The sequence below is a fragment of the Phyllostomus hastatus genome, unplaced genomic scaffold (assembly GCF_019186645.2).
Source record: "Phyllostomus hastatus isolate PE091 unplaced genomic scaffold, TTU_PhHast_1.1 phas_contig_64, whole genome shotgun sequence".
Classification (NCBI taxonomy): domain Eukaryota; kingdom Metazoa; phylum Chordata; class Mammalia; order Chiroptera; family Phyllostomidae; genus Phyllostomus; species Phyllostomus hastatus.
This window is the reverse complement of record NW_025333928.1, coordinates 2,374,351-2,393,943: the sequence shown is the minus strand read 5'-3', so window position 1 is coordinate 2,393,943 and position 19,593 is coordinate 2,374,351. Positions and strand designations below refer to the sequence as shown.

The window sequence follows — 19,593 nt, the reverse complement described above, 5'->3', positions numbered from 1 at the left end:
TTTCCAGATGGAGATAGAATAGAAGGAATTTTTTTTTAAATAACTGTCTCCTTTCATTTATGATCTTCCAGTAGATCGCAATAAATTAAGGGGAGAAAAGGAGCCCTGTCATCGTTTGCACCCATTTCTCCCGCCTCTTCTTTCCCAGGTAGGACGACAGATACAGCAAACAGCAGAGCTTGTGGGGAGAACAGGTGGGGTGCCAAAGCTCCTTGCAAGGACACTAACTACAGCTCAGGAACTGAGAAAGTGGACCCAAAAATACTAACTTCCAGGCCACCACCTCAATTCCAACGCTGGGAAACCGGAGGTTGGAGACTCAGCTCCCCAAGCTGGTGTGGGAGGGGCCGAGGGGTGTGGAACCTATCTTGCTCCGCCCCTGGAGCTGGTCGGTGACTGCCAGGCAGCACCTCAGGGCTGCGCAGGCTCTTTTCGGGGCGCAGCCTAGAGAGTAGGGAGAGCAGTTTCCTTGCTCAAGTTAGCAGGAAGGCAGCAAGATGAGCTTAGCACCAGCATTTCTGAGCGCGGAGGAAGTTCAGGGCCACCTCCGCAGCTCCAGCCTCCTCATCCAGCCTCTGGAGGTGGCTCTGGCGAACTTCTCCAGCGGGCCACAAGGAGGGGTCACGCAGCCAGTGCGCACCGTGGTGCCGGTGGCCAAGCACAGGGGGTGAGTAAGGAAAGCCAGGGCTGGTGGTTGGGGGTAGGGTGCTGGAGGAACTGGGAAGGAGGAAGAGTACAGGTACGGATGAAGCAGAAGGAGAGAAGGAGTGTTTGCCTAATCACTGCTAATAACAGCAGCCACCTAACACGTACACTCCCCAATGTGCCAAGTGCGCTCTTTACAGGAATTACCTTGTTTAAATTCAACACACTCTCCTTACAGGTAGGTATTCATGCAGTATTTTTCCGGTGGGAAAACTGAGACTCTGAGAGGTTAAGTGAAGTACCCAAGGTTGTCCAGTTAATAAGTGGCAGAACTGGGATGGTTTTTCTCATCCAGACCTGGACTCTTGAACTTGCTGTGTATATTGTCAAAGGGAAAGGCAGAGGAATGGGGGTGTGAGAGGGCCAGTATGGCAGTAATAAGAAAAGAGAAAGGAAGGTATGTGGGGCCAGCATTGGTGGGGAGAGGTTGAAGCTGCTCCCTCTCTCCTTGTAGTTTCCTGGGGGTCATGCCTGCCTACAGTGCTGCAGAGGACGCTTTGACCACCAAGTTGGTCACCTTCTACGAGGGTCACAGCACCACCTCCACTGTCCCCTCCCACCAGGCCACTGTGCTACTCTTTGAGCCAAGCAATGGCTCCCTTCTGGCGGTGAGCAACTCCTTGCCCTGGGGTGGAGTGGGGCCCTGGCCCAGAGCCAGACTAGGAATTAATTCTCCATGAGCCCAGAGGAGTTTTGATTATGACTACACATGCCCTTCTCTAAGTGGCTGGATACCAATGGCAGTGAAGGTTATCTGTGAGCATGAATCTGCTTCTAGATCCATAACCCAACAACAGAGCCCACTGCTGCTTCTAATGTGTGACATTGTAGAGGTAATCTCATCATTCTCTCTGGCCCTATACCAGTTACTGCAAATATGCAACTTGAACAAAGCCAGTAGCCAAGGAAATATTTAGTGAATCTCTGTACTGTGGAGGAAAAGGGGTATTCTGTAACCCCTGGAAATCTTTTCTGAGGGGTACCCAGTGTCCTGTTTTAACATTTGACAGTATAATACAATAGTGGTAGCCCACTTTTATTGAGCATTTTGTGTGTGTCAGGCTTTGTTCTAAACACTTCACGTGTATTAACTTTTTAACACAACCATTCTGAGGTAAGTAATATTATTACCCCCATTTTTCAGATAATGAAACTGAATCATAAAATAAGTGTGCCAAATTTACTTACCCAGGCTTAGGCAGTTAGTAAGAGGCATGGCTGGCCTTCAGACCTACTCAGTCTAAGTCCAGGGCCTGTACTTTCTTAAGACTATGCTATATTGCCTTTCTAACTGCCACCTGCTGAGAGTACTTACTGTGCGCCAGGCAGGAGAAACAATCTCATTAAATTCTTTCACTGTCCCTTTGTGGGATTTTCTTATTACACCCCCACCAATTTCTGTTGCAGTCCCAGAGTCACTTTGTTTGACATCACACAGATGGTTAATGAAAGACCCAAGAATGCCTACTCTATACCCTCCAGGCTGACTGTGATGCCAGGCATCTGAGAACTCGTCAGGGACAAGGACAATCACAATTTCACCTGAACCACCCCTGGGTCCTTAGCTCTTCCTGCTCCCCAAGGAACCTAACTGTTCATTACTCCTCTGGGAAGAGTATCTGGCTCTTCCCACCTATACTCATCACATGGAGATGACATCCATCAGTGGTTTCCCAGAAAAGTGTGACCAGCTCAAACTTCCCAGTTAAATGATAAGGCTTTAGATCTTTCCTGAATCTGTTCAGTAGTGAGGGATTCACTTTCTTGTCTATAAAATGAGAATACTAATACCTCCCAGTGAGGATCAAGATGAATAACTTATAAGTAGAGGAGAAGAGGCCGGCATAATTCAGAATCACTTGGGGAGCTTTTAAAAACAAGGATGTCTGGCCTGGCTGGCGTAGCTCAGTGGATTGAGCGTGGGCTGCGAACCAAAGTATTGCAGGTTTGATTCCCAGTCAGGGCACATGCCTGGGTTGCAGGCCACGGCCCCCAGCAACCACACATTGATTAAAAAATAAAAATAAAAATAAAATAAAAATAAATTAAAAAATTAAAAAAAAAACCACAAGGATGTCTGCCTGCCCTCCCAGAGAGTAAGATTCAGTTCATCAAGGGGTCCTATCCCAGTATCTGTATTTTCACAAATCTCCCTGAATATATAGCAGGAGTTGAGAGCCACTGAGGTAGAGTTTCATGGCTCTTGCACAGATGTCAAATGACTTATTCCTCAGGTTCCTCCTTAATTTGGTGTTTTGAGAATCCCAGGGCAAGAAAATGAGTTATTCTTGAGGGTTCAACATGTGCTAGATGTTTTCATGTATGTCAATGCATTTCTCCACAAAAGCCTCTGTATGGTTGGCATTTTCTTTGTTTTTACAGGCGAGGAAAATAAGTGCTTAGAGATTAAGATATTGGTTCAAAGTTGCATTTCTTGTAAGTGAAGGAATTGGATACAGGTCTGACACCAAGCTCCTCCTCTTTGTAGGATATGATAATACTTCCTATGGATACTCTTTTAGAATGCCTTCTCTCCACTTAAGTAGTGAATAGGGGTGCTCCTTGCTCACTGTCTTTTTCTCCAAGGTTATGGATGGAAATGTCATAACTGCAAAGAGAACAGCTGCAGTGTCTGCTATTGCCACCAAGGTAAGACTAGTGCTTGCCTGTGTTGTTGAGGTGAGTTGGTGGGTTGGATCAGGTGTCTCAAGCTTGAATGTCTAAGGGAGAGGTAGGGAACTTATTTTAGTTTTCCTTTAGACAGAGCTGGAACTCCACATGCCAAATAGGGGGTGTCTGGTGAACACAGTGTTTCATGAATTTATTAACTACCATTTAATGAGCATGGCCAGATTCCAGGTACCTTACATGCATTATTCCTGATCTTCATCTCAATCTTGCACAGTAGGTATCATTACCTCTAGTTGCCAGGAATAGGGAATGTGGTTCAGAGAGGGTATATAAGTTGCTTAGGATCACACAGCTACTAAATGGCAGAGCAAGAATTTAAAATTTGACCCCTTTCACTCCCAAGTTTGCTATGTGCCCCTGTACCACACAGTTACTGGTAAGTCTATAGTTGCCCCATAGGCTAGAGCCAGTACTGTACAAGGAGAAGAGAAATAGAGCCAAACAGATCCAAGCTAGACTCCTATGTTCATTCAGCCAGTATTCACTGAGACTCTGCCACATGTCAGTCACTGTTGAGGATGTGGCAGTGAACAAAACAGAGAGTGGCACATATAGGGGAGGTTAGACTATAAACAAAAAATTAAACACATAGTATGATTGCTGAAAAGATAATTAGCAAACAAGAAACATCTTTTGAGTTTAACAATATGTCAGGATTTGCTTTAAAAAAACACTGCCACCAGCAACAAAAAACAAATAGTATATTGGAAGGATGAAAATGAAGCAAAGTTGAGAGTATTGGGGAGGGATGAAATTTTAAATTATCAAGAAGAGACTTCACTGAGAAGGTGACATTTAAGTAAAGACTGAAGGAAGTGAGTAGAATGGGGAGGAAAGGATGCACTCCTCAGGCAGAAGGAATTGATGGGATGGTGCTGTTCCTAAGTAGAGTCAGGGCATCCTATAACAGTATTATTAGAGGTTAGAAGAGTTTTAGAGCTAAGAAGAGGACACCTAGAACACTGAGTATGGGGAATATAAAGAATATGGAATCTTTTACATTAAATGGAGAAGGACAAGTTCTGGGGACGCTGGTTTATGAGATGTAAGTATGAAGGAAATGTGATCTACCAGAGGGTGGGACCAGCAAAGACCAGGTGTTCAGATTGTGAGTGTGTTAATGGGGAGGAAAGGTGAGGATTGACCTGGTAATTGGATAAGAAGGCGTAGACTAGGTACATACCTTGATGAACTGGTTTTTAGAAATTATACCCAGGTGCAACTCAAATTAAAATGATAAATGGGCTTCTTTAGAAATGTCCATTGGTAACTTAGGAACAGAGTGACTCTAACATTGCCTTGCACTGGTAGGTGACTCTGGTCCTTTTCAAAATAATTTCTAACCCATTGTCTCCACTTATCTTTGGATTTCAGTGAGAAAGGCAGAGCAAACATTATTGACCTTATTTAATGCACAAGGAGATGGAGACTAGAGTTTCCTGAAGTTACACACCAGACAGCTGTGGGGTCTTCCAAGGCTTCCTGGTCTTCTTGTTCCAGATCAGTAGCTTCCAACCCAAGCTATGCAGCAGTATCAGCTGGGAAGTTTAAAAGAAAAAAAATTAAGTTCCCAAAACTCTGAATCAAAATCACTTGGGGTGGGGTTCAAGAACCTAGTTTTTTTAATAGTCTCTGGTCTATTCTGATGATCAACCAATATGGGAACCAAAGTAGTCTAGACCCACATCTTGCTGCCACTGTGCTTTGTTGCATTGACAAAAACCTGCACTCCCAGAAGAGCTGAGAATCATTGGACTGATGATTCAGAGTGTAGGCTGAAACTCCACAGCTCTATTTCCAGGGGCTCAGATAGGGTATTCTGTAAGGAGCAAAGAGTCTGTTTTACTCTTTGCCCTATAAGAGTACAGCGTTTTCTTTTTCACCTCTTCTTTTTCATTTAGGGCTTTTGGGAGGAGAAGCATAGGAATTCTCAGGTCTGACAAACATTGTACCTTCTTTGCATTTAGGTTAAATAGAACCTGAGTTGGGAGCTCTAACATGCTTCCTCAGGGAACACTATATATCAGGGTTTATCCTTGGCATGCATTTATTCAACAAATATTTGAATGCCAACCAGGTGCCAGGCTCAGTGCTCAGACACAGAATGGTGAGTAAAAGCATCACCAAGTCCATTTAGACAGACAAATACTAATCCAAAGATCACATCAATAAATCTGAAACCCTGCCAAATACATTGAATTAAAGGAATGAAGTGCTGTGAGAGTGTAAAACAGGGATCTTGGGAAGGCTTTTCCTGTGTAAGGGATATCTGATCTGAGATCTGAGGGATAATAGTAGTTAGTCATTGAGGGGCAGAGGGGAAAGTATCAGGCCCAGGAAACAATTTGTGCAAAGGCCCTGTGTTTGACAGAGGCACATGTGCTCAGGAAACTGCAAGGAGACAAGTGTGGCTAGAGGACAGGAGAGCAAGGCATGAGAAGGGACTGGAGAGCTCGGAGGGCCAGACCATGCAAATGCAAATAAAACACAGACTTTCCAACTCTTTAAGTGAGAAACTAACAGATTCATCTATGGTTTTTTTTTTTAATTATCTGCATGCTTACAAAAAAAGAATGAAGTGCCACTAATCCTGTTATGGTTTAATAAATTTTATAAACATTATACCATTTACAAAAAGAGATATCAGATATTACATTACTACCAAGGCAACAAATTATCAAGTACGGCAACCCATCAAAATTAGACATTTAGTTTAAGAGGTTGAAGGTTATTTTTACAGGACACTAACAATTTCTGAATCCCAAGTATATACTTCCAAAAATAGATTGATATTAACTGAGAACGGAAGACGATTTAGTTAAGAAAAAAATCACCTCGTTCTCCTTATTGGACAGATGTGTAAGAGTGGTAGTTTTGTGGATGCTGTCATTTTGAAACCTTTTCAAAGTAGATTCTTTGAACTACAGTTTATGTCACAGGACAGTATTTCTTCTGAAGCTATCAGAGAACATCTGGTAATATTCCTGAGACTTTTTGGCCAGTAATTAATGATTAAGAAGATGTTTGCATTTAAGGCTACACTTCAGAGTTTCAATAATTAGCATTGTAGGAAAGAGCAGACCCAAGAAGCTGAAATTTTTGCTAAATAAAACAGAAAAAGCAGAACAGGGTCTCACTTTAAAAAATGGTTCAGGAGACAGTGATGGGGGAAAATTGTGCACAACTGTAATTGAACAACAATAAAAAAAGGTTATTACAATTGCTATTTCTGAGTAAATTAGGCAGGCAACTTTAAAAAAAAAAGGTTTGAGGGGCAAGTGATGTCTTTCCTCTATACCAGTATTTTTCAAGATTCTCAAGCAATCTGGAGACATTTTTGGTTGTCTTAGTTGAAGAGGAGTAGATAGGAGGTGCTACCAGCATCTAATGGATAGAGGTCAGGGATGCTGCTAAATATATTGTAATGCACAGGACAGCCCACCCACCCATTTCCTGTCAACAAAGAGTTATCCAGCTCAGATTTCAGTAGTCCTGAGGTAAAGAATCCCTTCTCTGTTTCTTATAGGTAATAGTATATATGTGCCAAATATGTGCAAATAAGATAGTTCCTGTCTTCATGGGGCCTATATATCAGTACAGGAAAATAAAACTGTAAACAAATAAGTGCTATGAAGTGATGAATCCTTTCAGGGAGGTCAGAAAGACTTCCCTGAGATGGCAAGATGAGTTGGTGATAGAACCCCACTTCCAATTGCAGACACACATACACCCTCTGTCATTGCCACAAATACCAGCTCTACATTCCTCTTTAAAGGAAGACAGAGGCTTGAGGAAGGATAAACAAAGAGGGTCTTAGAAAATACAGCTGAGAACCCTGGGTGTCAAGGGCACCTGGATTCCAGAACTATGAGAAGTGGGTGGCTACCATGGGGCAGCACAGGAGAAAGAATATGGGCTTTGGAGAATGAAAGATGTGGTTTTATAGCCCTCCTGCATCATGGGATAGTTGTAGGGCCCTGAGCAAGTTACTTAACCTCTCTAGATCACAATTTCTTCATCAGTAAGAGGAATATAGACATAGGAGTGTCTAGCTGATGTGGTCATTGTTTGGACTAAATGAGATTATGCAGATAAAGTATTGGTATATATTAGATGCTCAGTGAAAGCACCTTCCTTCCCTCCCTACTCTCACAAGAGGAACAGAAACACTAAATGACATCTCCCTGATTTCCCAAGAGATTTTAAAAAATATATTTATCATCTAACACTATAAATTTAAAGGGTACAATGTGTTAATTTTGTATATTTATATATTGTAACATGATTGCCATTATAAGGATAATTAGTATGTCTATCATTTATACAATTATCCTTTCTTTTTAGTGGTTAGAATAATTAAATTGTTAAAAAGTTTGCTGATTATAATACAATATTGTTGACTATATTCACTATACTGTACATGAGATCTCTAGGGCTTAATCTAAAAAAAGCCAAACTGGTGAAAACAGAGTTAAATGGTGGTTACAAAGGGACAGGGATTGGGGGACAGGACAGATGTTGCTCAAGAGTTCTTGAGAGAGCTGAAGACAAGGCAGGAGTCATCTAATACACAAACTGTATTTGTTCCTCATGGAGCTGCCAGTGTCCCCCTTAATCTTTTCCTTCTCATTTCTTTCAAATAGTTTTTGAAACCACCCAACAGTAAAGTGTTGTGTATCCTTGGGGCTGGGGTCCAGGCATACAGTCATTATGAGGTCTTCACAGAGCAGTTCTCCTATGAGGAGGTAAGTCTAGGGCAGGCTGGGAAGTGGGAGGTGGGGGAGCTACTGTGACCTTTGTTTCTGTTCTGTCACTACAACATGGATTATGCTGAAATAGTTAGGTGGAGAATCCCATTTAGACCATTTTTTTTAATCCTCACCTGAGGGTATGTTTATTGATTTAGAGAAAGAAGAAGGGAGAGAGAGACATCGATATGAGAAACAAACATTGATCGGTTGCCTCTCATATGCTCCCTGACTGGGGATTGAACCCCCAACCTGTTGGTGTATGGGACAATGCTCCTAACAGCTGAGCCACCTGGACAGGGCTAGACCATTCTTTTAATGACCTGTCCAGAAGTCCCATTTTAGGTGAAGAGTAGGGGGAAGGCCTAAATCACCTCTTCTCAGTTTTTCAGTTCACAGGGTTTGCCTGAGGAATCAGTCAGCCTACTCAGTTAAAGGATTCTATTCTATTATATAATACACTCAGTTGTCCTTTTGGCCTTTTTCCCTGCATCTCTTAAGAGAACCTGGGAGTGTTTAAGTATTCGGAGTTATGGATCCAGGAACTGGGAATGAGACCTAGAGAGTAGGAGGCCACAGCATCCCCCTTCTCTATCCCAGATATGGGCCCACCTTTCTCTAGTTCTGGCTCACACTTCCTACTGGGAACATTTGATTCTGCTTTTATTTAATTTTTTGTATGTGTGTGAGAGGGATGGAGCAGATTTGAAGTATGATTTCATTTAGGATAAAAATTGTACCTCTGCTTTGGGAAATGGGGAATATAAGGAAAAAAAACAAAAGAAAAATGCCCTTTTATCTGTTTTCAAAAACAACAACAGTTCACATTTTCAATCTTATGTCACTAACTTTTTATAACATCATTTTAATCATGTTAGATATACAAAGTTATATATCCTGTCTGTTTATTAAATGTTCTAACATCATTATTTTACAGATTCCTTAATGTTTATATATTTGCTTAACTTTCAATCAAAAAGGGTGGTATGGTTAACCATTCTGTTATGACTGAGCATATTGTATTGGTTTTCACCTTGGTTGATGAATTTATTTAGATGTAATGTTTATATTTATTATATTTCCTTATGAGAGATTTTTTAGGTCTTATTTTCAGTTGAAGGCTAACAACCCCCTCCTCAGACATGGATATCTACTAAGCCAGCTATCAAGTCCCCAGCTCTGTAGTTACTGTAGTAATAACCTGTAGTAGTAACCTGTAGTTACTACTCTTGGCCTTGTCATCTGCTAACCACTTCTCAGATGCTTCTGATCTTTAATTCCATACATATCCTTCAGAGATCAAGTTATTCCATGCAAGGCACTGCCATAGACAAGTCCATACCTGCTATGACTCCTTTACAGGGGCTCAAACTTAAAGTGTGGCTTTCATGTTAACTTTGCCCAATTATCATTTGCATTTTACAGTCACAAAAACTTAGGCTGAATAAGGTTAAGTAATTCAAGGGTCAGTAAGTGATTCTAACCCTATCCAGATCCAGACCTTGCTCTGCTAATTATTGGGCTATGTAGTAAATTCATGTGTTGCATGTACTGAGCTAGAACTAAAAAACTTTTCCCCTTCTTTAAGAAGGAAGAGCTAGAAAAAAGTCATTTTCAAATATGTGGCCAGGTGTCTGCCCAGATTAATGGTGTATCCTTGATGAAATGTCTGTTCTCCCTAGAGGATGATTTAAATAAGCACAGCCCTGACCCTAGGGTGGTTCAGCTTTCCTTGGCACCTCTAGGCTTGATGAAATATAAAGAGCCAAACAATCATGACCCCAATGTCCCTCTTGTTACCCCCAATGAAGGTGAGGATATGGAACCGCACCAAAGAAAATGCTGAGAAGTTTGCGGACACAGTGCAAGGAGAAGTACAGGTCTGTTCATCAGTCCAGGAGGCTGTGACAGGTGCAGATGTTATCATTACAGTCACCATGGCAACAGAGCCCATTTTGTTTGGTGAATGGGTGAAGCCAGGGGCTCACATCAATGGTAAGCAGAGTGGCTTCATGAGCCATGGGTAGTTGGTGGCCAGCTCCTCCCTAAGCTAGACCAGGGAGTTGCATCTGCAGAGCTGTGTTACTCCTGCAAAATGCCTGAGCTTCTTAAGTGCTTCAGAAACATGTGAGCCCTGAAAAATAATAGTCACTGTAAAACATGAAATAAAAATCACAAAGCTGAAACTAAGACAATTTCTACATAATGTAACATTATGGCAAATGGTCAATCACAGGTCAGTTTTCAAATGTAATGAAGTTTACATGATAAGAGAAAATGATTACAGCACAAAAGACATTTAGTATGAAATGTGATTGGTTTTTAATATGTGATCAGATGGGTGCAACTCTAAACATAAGAGCTCATGGGGACTGTGAAGATCCTCAAATGGCCATAGGGTAATAGCAAGAACTATTGCAGGTGCTATTCTAAATTCTTTATGTGCATTATATATCATTTAATCCTTATAACAACTTCATAAGGTAGTAGCTATTATTACTATGATCCCCATTTTACAGATGAGTAAGCTAAGGCACAGAGAGATTAAGCCACTTGCCAACTGGCCAGAGGTCCTTAGTGGCAGACTGGGATTTGAATGGAGGCACTCTACCCTCAGAGCCCAAGCTCTTAAATACTACTCTGTATTATCTTTCAGTAAGAAAACTAGATTCTGGTAAGTGAGCAGACCAACACTAGAGAATTTAAGCATGCTATCAGGGCCCCATGTTTTAATGACAAGCATGTAGTGTGAACTCAAAACCCAAGATCTCTGTATACATTGGCAGATGAATTCGCAAAAGTCCAGTGTCATGATTATGCATTCATTCATTTACAAATGTTTATTGAATTTCAGCCATGTGCCATTACTGCTATAGATACTGGAGCTGTCACAGTAAACCAGCACTCAAGGTCACTGCTTTCCTGGCGCTTACATACTTTTGAGGGGAAATAGTGAAGAAGTAAACAAATAGGTGAACTGGAGAGTTCCAGCCAAAGATAAGTTCTGTGAAGGGAAACAAAACATGATATTTTCAGGAACTGAACAAAGCAAATTGAAGGTCTGAGCCTGCAGAAATGGAGTTATGATGGCATTCATAGGCAGGTAGTAAGTGGCTTAGCTCATAGGCAAAAGATGGATCAAGTCGGGCTTTATGGACAGTAAGACCATTTCTGAAGGGATTTGGGAAATCAAAGGAAACCAGTTCTTGGTGAAATGGACAAGAACTGAATTTTCAGCAAGACTGACTTGATGGTTTTTTTTTTTTCAGCTTAAAACAGCACATATTTATTATCTCACAGTTTCTCATTCAGGACTCTGGGTGTGGCTTATCTGGGTCCTCTGCTCACCAAGGATGAAACCAAGGTGTTATCCAGGCCACAGTTTCTTGGGGAGTGTGGAATCCTCTTCCAGGCTCACATGGGGTGGCAGATTCCTTATGCTGTAGGATGAAGGTACCCATTTCCTCGGGCACCTGTATGCTCCTAGAAGCAAACTATATGTTCCTTACCATATGCACACTCCATCTTCAAAGCCAAATAATGGTAGAATCTCTGTCACATCATATCCCTCTCACACTTGAATCTCTCCCAGTGAAAAGCCAACTTGATTTTGAGTCAAAACATCTCTTAAATTTTCCTGGCCTAAGGACAAAATTGGTTTATGTGTTCACAGAGGTGTCAAGTATACTTAAGAAAAGTGTGTTATAAGTGCAGCTAACAGGGAAATGCCAACAACAGATTTGACTTACTTTACATTCTGGTGGAGAGGTAGACTCAGTTCCAGCCCCCCTCCACTTGCATCATGCCACTCATGCCCCACCACCCAGTGTGTGACCCTCATCCATTCTATCCCCCTAAAGCAAGGTCATAGTCCAACCTGAACCAGGACTCCCTTTGCTACCTGGCCACTACTCTATCTGACTGAGTGGCCTCAAACAGCCCCCTGAGAATTCGCCCTGCCCAGAAGAATGTGGGGAACAGAGCAATGAGAAGAGGTGGTCTAAGAGGCTGGGGTTTTTCCCATCACCTGGTGATTTATTTATAAGCTTCATTAGTGATTTTATTCTGTAGACATCCTCACACAAACAACCTTCAAGAATTTTCCTTCAAGAGAGTAGACATTTCTACCACTCTCTTTGAAAATTAGAGTATCAGACTTTCTGTCTTAAACCATTTTGCCTCCCCTCTCCAACTGATCATAAAAAAGAGTAGGTGGAAGCTGAGAACACCAGGATACCCACTGGAAGAGGAAACCCAACAACAAAGGAACCACCAATAGGTAACAACAGAAGAAGGTGAAGGAGGGAGTGGAAGCCACACTAATCTCAATCTAGGAACTACCTGTAAATACAATGAAATAGTAGAGAAATTACCCAGAACAAACAATTGAACAAGAGCAAGGGAGAATCCTCAAAACCTTGTACACATGGAAGAACCACCCTCAAAACAACCTGCCCGCACCAGCACAATAAAATACAGAAGGTGGTGGACTCAGTTAACCAGCTGGTCGGAAGGAACCACCAAACAAAGACCCAACAACAATCAAAACCCAAAGACAAACAGAGCCAACTTAAACAACAGCCCAAGACCTGTGAGCTCAGGAGATCAAGGAGACTGCACCACTGAATCTCACAGGTCTTCTACCATAGAAGTTCAAACCATAAACCCAGGAAGTCACAACAGATCAATTTAAGAAGCTGAGGCTAACAAGAGGAGTCTCACAAACAATGGAAGACAAAGAAACAGTCTCCAAATGAAAGGAAAGGAGGAAGCCTCCAAACAAATGCTAAATGAAATAGAGGCAAGTCAACTATCAGATATTGAGTTCAAAGCAATGATTATCAGGAAGCTCAATGAGCTCACAGTGAATTACCAGAAACTACAGGGAAACTACAATGAACTCACTGCAAACTATATCCACATGAAAAGGGAAATAGAAAGTATCAACAAGGGCCAAGAGGAAATGAAGAATACAATTTCTGAACTGAAGAACACACTAGAAGGAATCAAAAGTAGGATCAATAAAAGAGAAGATCGGATCAGTGAGCTGGAGGACAAAGTAGAAACAAAAAAAAAACATCCAGAAAGAGCCAGAAAGGGAAAAGGGGCTCAGAAAGAATGAAGAGGGATTAAGAGAAATGAAAGAAAATATGAAACATAATAATATCCATATAATAGGGATACCAGAAGGAGAAGAAGAAGAGCAAGGGATAGAAAACCTATTTGAAAAAGTAATGATGGAAAACTTCCCTAATTTGATGAGAGAAAAAGGCACACAAATCCAGGAAACACAGAGTCCCAATCAAGAGGAACCCAAAGAGGCCCACTTCAAGACACACCATAATTAAAATGACAAAATTCCAAGATAAAGAGAAAATCTTAAAGGCAGCAAGGAAAAATAGGAAGTAACATACAAGGGAGCCCCAATAAGACTAGCAGCTGACTTCTCAGTGGAAATGTTCCAAGCCACAAGAGAATGGCAAGAAATATTCCAGGTAATGAGAACCAGAGGCTACAACCAAGGCTACTTTACCCAGCAAGGCTCTCAATCAAGATAGAAGGCCAAATAAGGAGCCTCCAAGACAAAAGAAGTCTAAAAGAATACACATCCACCAAACCACCTTTGAAAGAGATGCTAAAGGGACTGCTTTAAAAAAAAGAAGGAAAAGAAAGAGAGGAACACAGGTATGAAAATGGCAATGAATAAGTACCTATCAACAATAACCTTAAATGTAAATGGATTAAATGCTCCAATCAAAAGACATAGACTAGCTGAATGAATAAGAAAGCATAACCCACACATATGTTGCCTAAAAGAGACCCACCTCAGGACAAAAGATGTACACAGACTGAAAGTGAAGGGCTGGAAACAAACTTTCTAAGCAAATAGACAGGGAAAAAAAAGCTGGGGTAGCAATATTCATATTAGACAAAATGGACTTCAAAAAAAGTACCAACTGAATATTTGTCAATGATACCTCAGACAAGGGTTTCATCTCCAAAATATATAAAGAACTCGCACAACTCCACTCTAAGAAGACAAGCAAACCCATTAAAAAATGGGCAAAGAACTTGAACAGACACTTCTCCAAGGAGGACACACAGAGGATCCAGAGACACATGTAAAGATGCTCAATATTGCTAGCTATCAGAGAGATGCAAATTAAAACCACAATGGGATACCACTTCATATTGGTCAGAATGGCCATCATAAACAAACAGCAAGTGTTGGAGAAGTTGTGGAGAACAGGGAACCCTATTGCACCGTTGGTGCGATTGCAGACTGGTACAACCACTATGGAAAACAGTATGGAATTTCCTCAGAAAACTGAAAATTGATCTGCCTTTTGACCCAGCAATTCCACTGCTAGGATTATATCCTAAGAACTCTGAAACACCAATCCAAAAGTACCTATGCACCCCAATGTTCATAGCAGCACAATTTACAATAGATAAGTCCTGGAAGCAACCTAGATGCCCATCAGTAAATGAATGGATCAAAAAACTATCGTAAATTTACACAATGGAATTCTCTGCAGCAGAAAGAAAGGAGCTCCTACCCTTTGTGACAGCATGGATGGAACTGGAAAGCATTATGCTAAGTGAAATAAGCCAGATATAAGACAAATACCATATGATCTCACCTTTAACAGGAACCTAATCAACACAACAAACAAACAAGCAAAATATAATCCAAGACACTGAAGTAGAGAACAGGGTGACAGTGACCAGAGGGGAGAGGGGAGGGAATTTCAGGGGGAAAGGGGAAGGGTTTACAGGAACAAATATAGAGGACACATGGACAAAAACAAGGGGTGGGGGTGGAAATGGGAGGTAGGTGGGGAGGGCTCGAGTGGTGGGCTGGGATGGGAATAAAAGGCAGAAATCTGTATTTGAACAATAATTAAAATAACAAAAATAAAGAAAATTAGAGTAGGGGAGAACAGCAAGGGAAAGAACAATCAGAGAAATCTGCAAGGCATGTAATGCTGCCTTATATTGGAATAAGATTTTACAGCACTTTCCCCAGGATGACTGGTCCTGGGCTGGATCAGACAGCAGATGTGTTTTGTTTGGACCATAGAATATTCTAAAAATCAAGAAATAACCCATTGAAATAGATTTCCTGCTTTGAAAAAAAAAAGAATTAGAGTAACTAGCAGTGGACCTGCATTCTCACATGCCTGCAGGTATCTGGAGCTGACCAATGCCTGCCCCCTTTAGAAGGATCTGCTTTCTTCTGTCTAGTTGGGTCTCCTCCATTTCCAATCCCATCCCATCTGCTCATAGTCATCACCTGCCTGGGCCTGCCGGTGTCTGGTTGCAGCCTGTACCTTATCCTAGTTACTTGTGCCAGGAGTCATCATTATGGTTCAGGCTCTGCAGAGGACATGAACACTTGTCACCTGTTTGCTTTTTACTGGAAACTCTCCATGACTCTGACAGCAGGCTCTCTCATCACACTTAAGAGATAGTGGTTGGGGGTGAGGAGCAGGAATGATGAATAAGCAAACCGATAGAGGAGTGTGAGGTATAAAGGCACTGCACATGATGTTTGTTTTGGGGTTTAGGAAAGGAAGTCACTGCCCCCACAAATAGAAGCAGCATGAAAGGAATGGCACTGTTTTGGAGCCACAGGTATACATGCATTAGATATATAACCTTGACAAGCACTTTAATTTCTTTGAGCCCTAGTTAGTGCATCTTTCAAATGGGAATCAGACATGAAGTGAACTTGTAGGGACTATAAATAGGATATGTGAAACATCTCACAGATAGTAGGTATCCAATAAATGAAAGCAAAGTTACCTCACAATATTTTAGGAATAAAATAGGATATGAAGTGGAAAGGCAAGAAATGGCAGGTGTTATTCTTGTTAATGTGTAACCGGTGTTGCCGATTGAGAGGTGTTGGCCTAGAGACATGAGACATTCTGAATCTGAGTATATCCACACATCCTCTCTCACCATATTTCCCCACCTGTCTTCCATTCTTGAGTGTGTTTAATATCCCTCATGACTGTTTCTGGGCTCAGGGTCTGTTTGCTGTTTCTCAGCTATTGGAGCCAGCAGGCCTGACTGGAGGGAGCTGGATGATCAGCTGATGAAGCAGTCTGTGCTGTATGTGGATTCCCGGGAAGCGGCCCTTAGAGAGTCTGGAGACATTCTCCTGTCCGGGGTGAGCCTCCTGTACTGTAGCTGCTTCTCAGATGGCCTTGCTGGGGTCCCAGGCTTACATTAACTTCCCCTTCTCTTTGGCTTGCTCCAGACTTCATTCACCCCCAACTCTTTGTAGGGTGGGAGAGTCTAAACATATCAATCATTCCTAATCCCCTCTCAGAATAATATGGCCATTTTGCTGGTTCCATGTGTACTTTTTATCCCTTTTGCCTACAGAGAAAAGCTTGCTGGATTTTTTCATTGGACTGGGCTGTCCTATAAAGTAGTAGGATTAGGAGATGAGGTCTGTTGCAGCCAGAAAACCTTCCCAATGTGGCCAACAAAATAGGACTATGGTTGGCCACATTTGACCTTCTTTTTCATTTGTAATCAGGGCATGTAAGCCAGAAGGGGACTGCCAAAATTAGTGATAACATAAGAACATGCCTATTTCCTACTGACACAGGATCCTGGCAGGACATTTCCTGGCCACAGACTTGTATCTTTGCATTCACGGTATCACAAAGGCAGAATGTACCCAGAAAGGTTTCTAGGGGGAAGCATCCCCGTGACATCATCCAGTTTTCAAGTGGTCTATCAAATTTATCTTTTATCCAGTTCAAGGATGCCCTCCTGCCTGGCTGTATAAGCCAGCTGGAGCATACATGAGCTCCATGGCCTGGGCCCATGTGTATTCACTTCACAGGCTGAGATCTTTGCTGAACTGGGAGAAGTGGTGAAGGGAATGAAGCCAGCCTACTGTGAGAAGACCACAGTGTTCAAGTCTTTGGGTAAGGGCCATTTGTCCCAGGGCACAAATCTAACTAGGTCAACAAGGCAGGTTTTTGTCCATTGGTGGGAGGAGGAATGAGTCACCAGTTTCCATGATTGACTCATTATGAAATCACTTGGGTCAGTTATTTACATGTCTTAGTGTAGTGATTAAGCCCATGAACTCTGGAATCAGGTAGTCCCTGGATGGATTCTCTTCTCTGCCACTCCTTGGACATACATCCTTGGGTAAGTGACCTCACCTCTCTAAGCTGCTGTTTCTTTACCATATGTTACCTTGAGTTTTTGTGAATATTACGTGATGTATGCATGTAAAATGATTTGCACACAGCAAGCATCAGCAGTCCATCATTTAGACCTATGTCTAAATGAAGCTACCCTTCAGAGGCGGGAGGTGAGGGATAAAAAAGTTAAAATATGGAGAGCTTAAGGGAGATGTCAGGGATGCCCAATGTGAGAGGGACTCAGATAAGAAATATAGCCTGTGACTGCTTTTTGCCCTTCTTCTCTACCCTCCCACTTGCTGGTTTGAGTAGAGCTTCCACAGGGAGCCCCAGTACCACCTGAGTTGGTATAGGCAGAAGTCCAACAGAGGATGGTCTCAGTCTTCCCATAAGCCCAGCCCTCTCACCACACCAGATTTAAGGAGATGTACATACATAGAAACAGCTGGTATTCAGCTGATATACTTAAAATATTGAAATACTCCCAAACTGGTTATAAACAAGTGACTGCTCCTCAAGAATGCCCACTTTCCCTCTGTAAAGATCTGTATTTCTTAAGATCAAGCTCCAAAGCCTCAGTTCTCAGCAGAACATGAAGAATGCTCTTTGCCACCTACATTCATACCAGTGGGTCATTATTGGTGGCTTGCTAGCTGGTAATATTTTTTAAATCTCTCATGCACAGAGAGACAGGCAAAGGCAGTATAAGCTTTACCCAGATTCTGGTTCAAAGACATCACACTGATCCAGTTGTGTCTGAAAGTCTTTGAGTTCATAACAGATCAGAGGTCAGCCAACTCCTACAGGAAACAGAACGCTACAGAAAACTGCTTTATGCTCTTGAGTGATTGCTGTTTTCTCATTTTTGGGACTGGTTTATTGGCACATCCTTCCATCTAGCAGGTGCATATTAAACACCTATTATGTGTTAGGCTCCATACTAGATGCAGTGGTGGCTACAAAAAATAGTAAACACCAGACTCTGTCCTTGAAGAACCTATACCCATTCAAGGTTAAAATATGTATCTAAAATGACAAGACAAAGTGGGGTCACTGAGGGGTTCAGAGTTTGAACTAGAACAGGAGTCAGCAAACTACAACCTGTGAAGCAAACCTGGCCCACCACTTACTTTTGTACAACCAGCAAGCTAGGAATAGTTTTTACATTTTCAAATGTTTGGTGCGGGGTGGGTGAGTTGAACAAGATTTTGTGACACATGAGCATTATATGAAATTCAATTTTTCATGTCCATAAAGAAGTCTGATTGGAACACAGTTCATTTTTTTTTTTACCTATTGTTCATGCTGCTTCTGCACTAACTACAAAGGCTGAGTTGAGTGATTGCAACAGATACCATATATGGCCCCCAAAACCTAAAATATTTACCATCTGGCCCCTTACTGAAAGTTTTCTGACCCCTGAATTAAACTTTGAATGATGCTTAAAATTTGTTTGGTGGGCATTTCTTGCTTCATTTCATATTCTATGCCTTGTCCTGCCCTTAGCAGACTCTAAGCCTGAATTTACCTGGATGTCAGTCTTTGTTACCCTGGTAGATGTAAGCACCATGGATAGTGCATCCAGAAACTCTTGGTCCCAGGGCTGTTTCAGGAAAAGCTGTTCTGACAAAAAGTGAACCAAATTTCTCTCCATTCCAGGAATGGCGGTGGAAGACACTGTTGCAGCCAAATTAGTGTATGATTCCTGGTCATCTGGTAAATAAAACGAAGCAATGTTGTGTTAAACATGGATGCTGCAGCTCAAGAGGTGTTGCTTCCAGTTGTCTCATAATTTCTAAATCAAAAGAGGGAACCCTGTGCACAGAGATCTATAGTTTTGTGCTCATCATGTCTTATCTTAAATAATGAGATCCACATTTGTGTTTGTATTTAGTGAAATTAGGTGGTCATCCCTTCTTTTATGCCATATTACAGCAACACTTGCCTTTCCAGGTATTTCATGGGTTTTTGTTATTTCTGGAAATAAAGCAATTTTTCACTTCTGCAGTTCTTGCTTTGATTACTTCTAGCCCTGATGGCAAGGAAAGTGAAGGGATCGGGTGTTCCCATTCACTCATGGGGAGCTCCGATAACTATAATTATTTTTTCTATTTTTTAAATTGAGATACAATTTATATACCATAAAATTCACCAGTTTGAAGTGTACAGTTCAGTGGTTTTTAGTGCATTCACAGGTGTGTGCAACCATCACCACTGTTTAATTCCAGAACATTTTCATCACCATCAAAGGAAACTCCATACCCACTATCAGT

General features: G+C 41.7%; 1 protein-coding gene across 4 annotated transcripts; it reads left to right on the top strand.

The window, feature by feature from the left end:
* Positions 1-389: 389 nt before the first annotated feature.
* Positions 390-19,327, top strand: CRYM (crystallin mu). Of its 4 annotated transcripts, none has more exons than XM_045849309.1 (9): positions 390-667; positions 1,160-1,313; positions 3,292-3,354; positions 8,040-8,141; positions 9,956-10,139; positions 16,202-16,323; positions 17,011-17,095; positions 17,276-17,324; positions 18,980-19,327. In XM_045849309.1, the coding sequence occupies exons 1-9, from the start codon at positions 498-500 to the stop codon at positions 19,020-19,022; spliced, it is 972 nt and encodes a 323-aa protein (XP_045705265.1). In that variant the 5' UTR covers positions 390-497; the 3' UTR covers positions 19,023-19,327. The 4 variants fall into 4 exon arrangements, with proteins under 4 accessions (XP_045705265.1, XP_045705266.1, XP_045705267.1 ...); XM_045849310.1 differs by having other exon boundaries at positions 17,272-17,324; XM_045849311.1 differs by lacking the exon at positions 17,276-17,324.
* The last annotated feature ends 266 nt before the right edge of the window (positions 19,328-19,593 follow it).

Coding starts and splice junctions, on each gene's coding strand:
- CRYM (XM_045849309.1), top strand. CDS start 498: ATGAGCTTAGCACCAGCATTTCTGAGCGCGGAGGAAGTTCAGGGCCAC. Junction 1,314..3,291: donor GCAATGGCTCCCTTCTGGCG/GTGAGCAACTCC, acceptor TTTTTCTCCAAG/GTTATGGATGGAAATGTCAT. Junction 17,096..17,275: donor CACAGTGTTCAAGTCTTTGG/GTAAGGGCCATT, acceptor GGAATCAGGTAG/TCCCTGGATGGATTCTCTTC.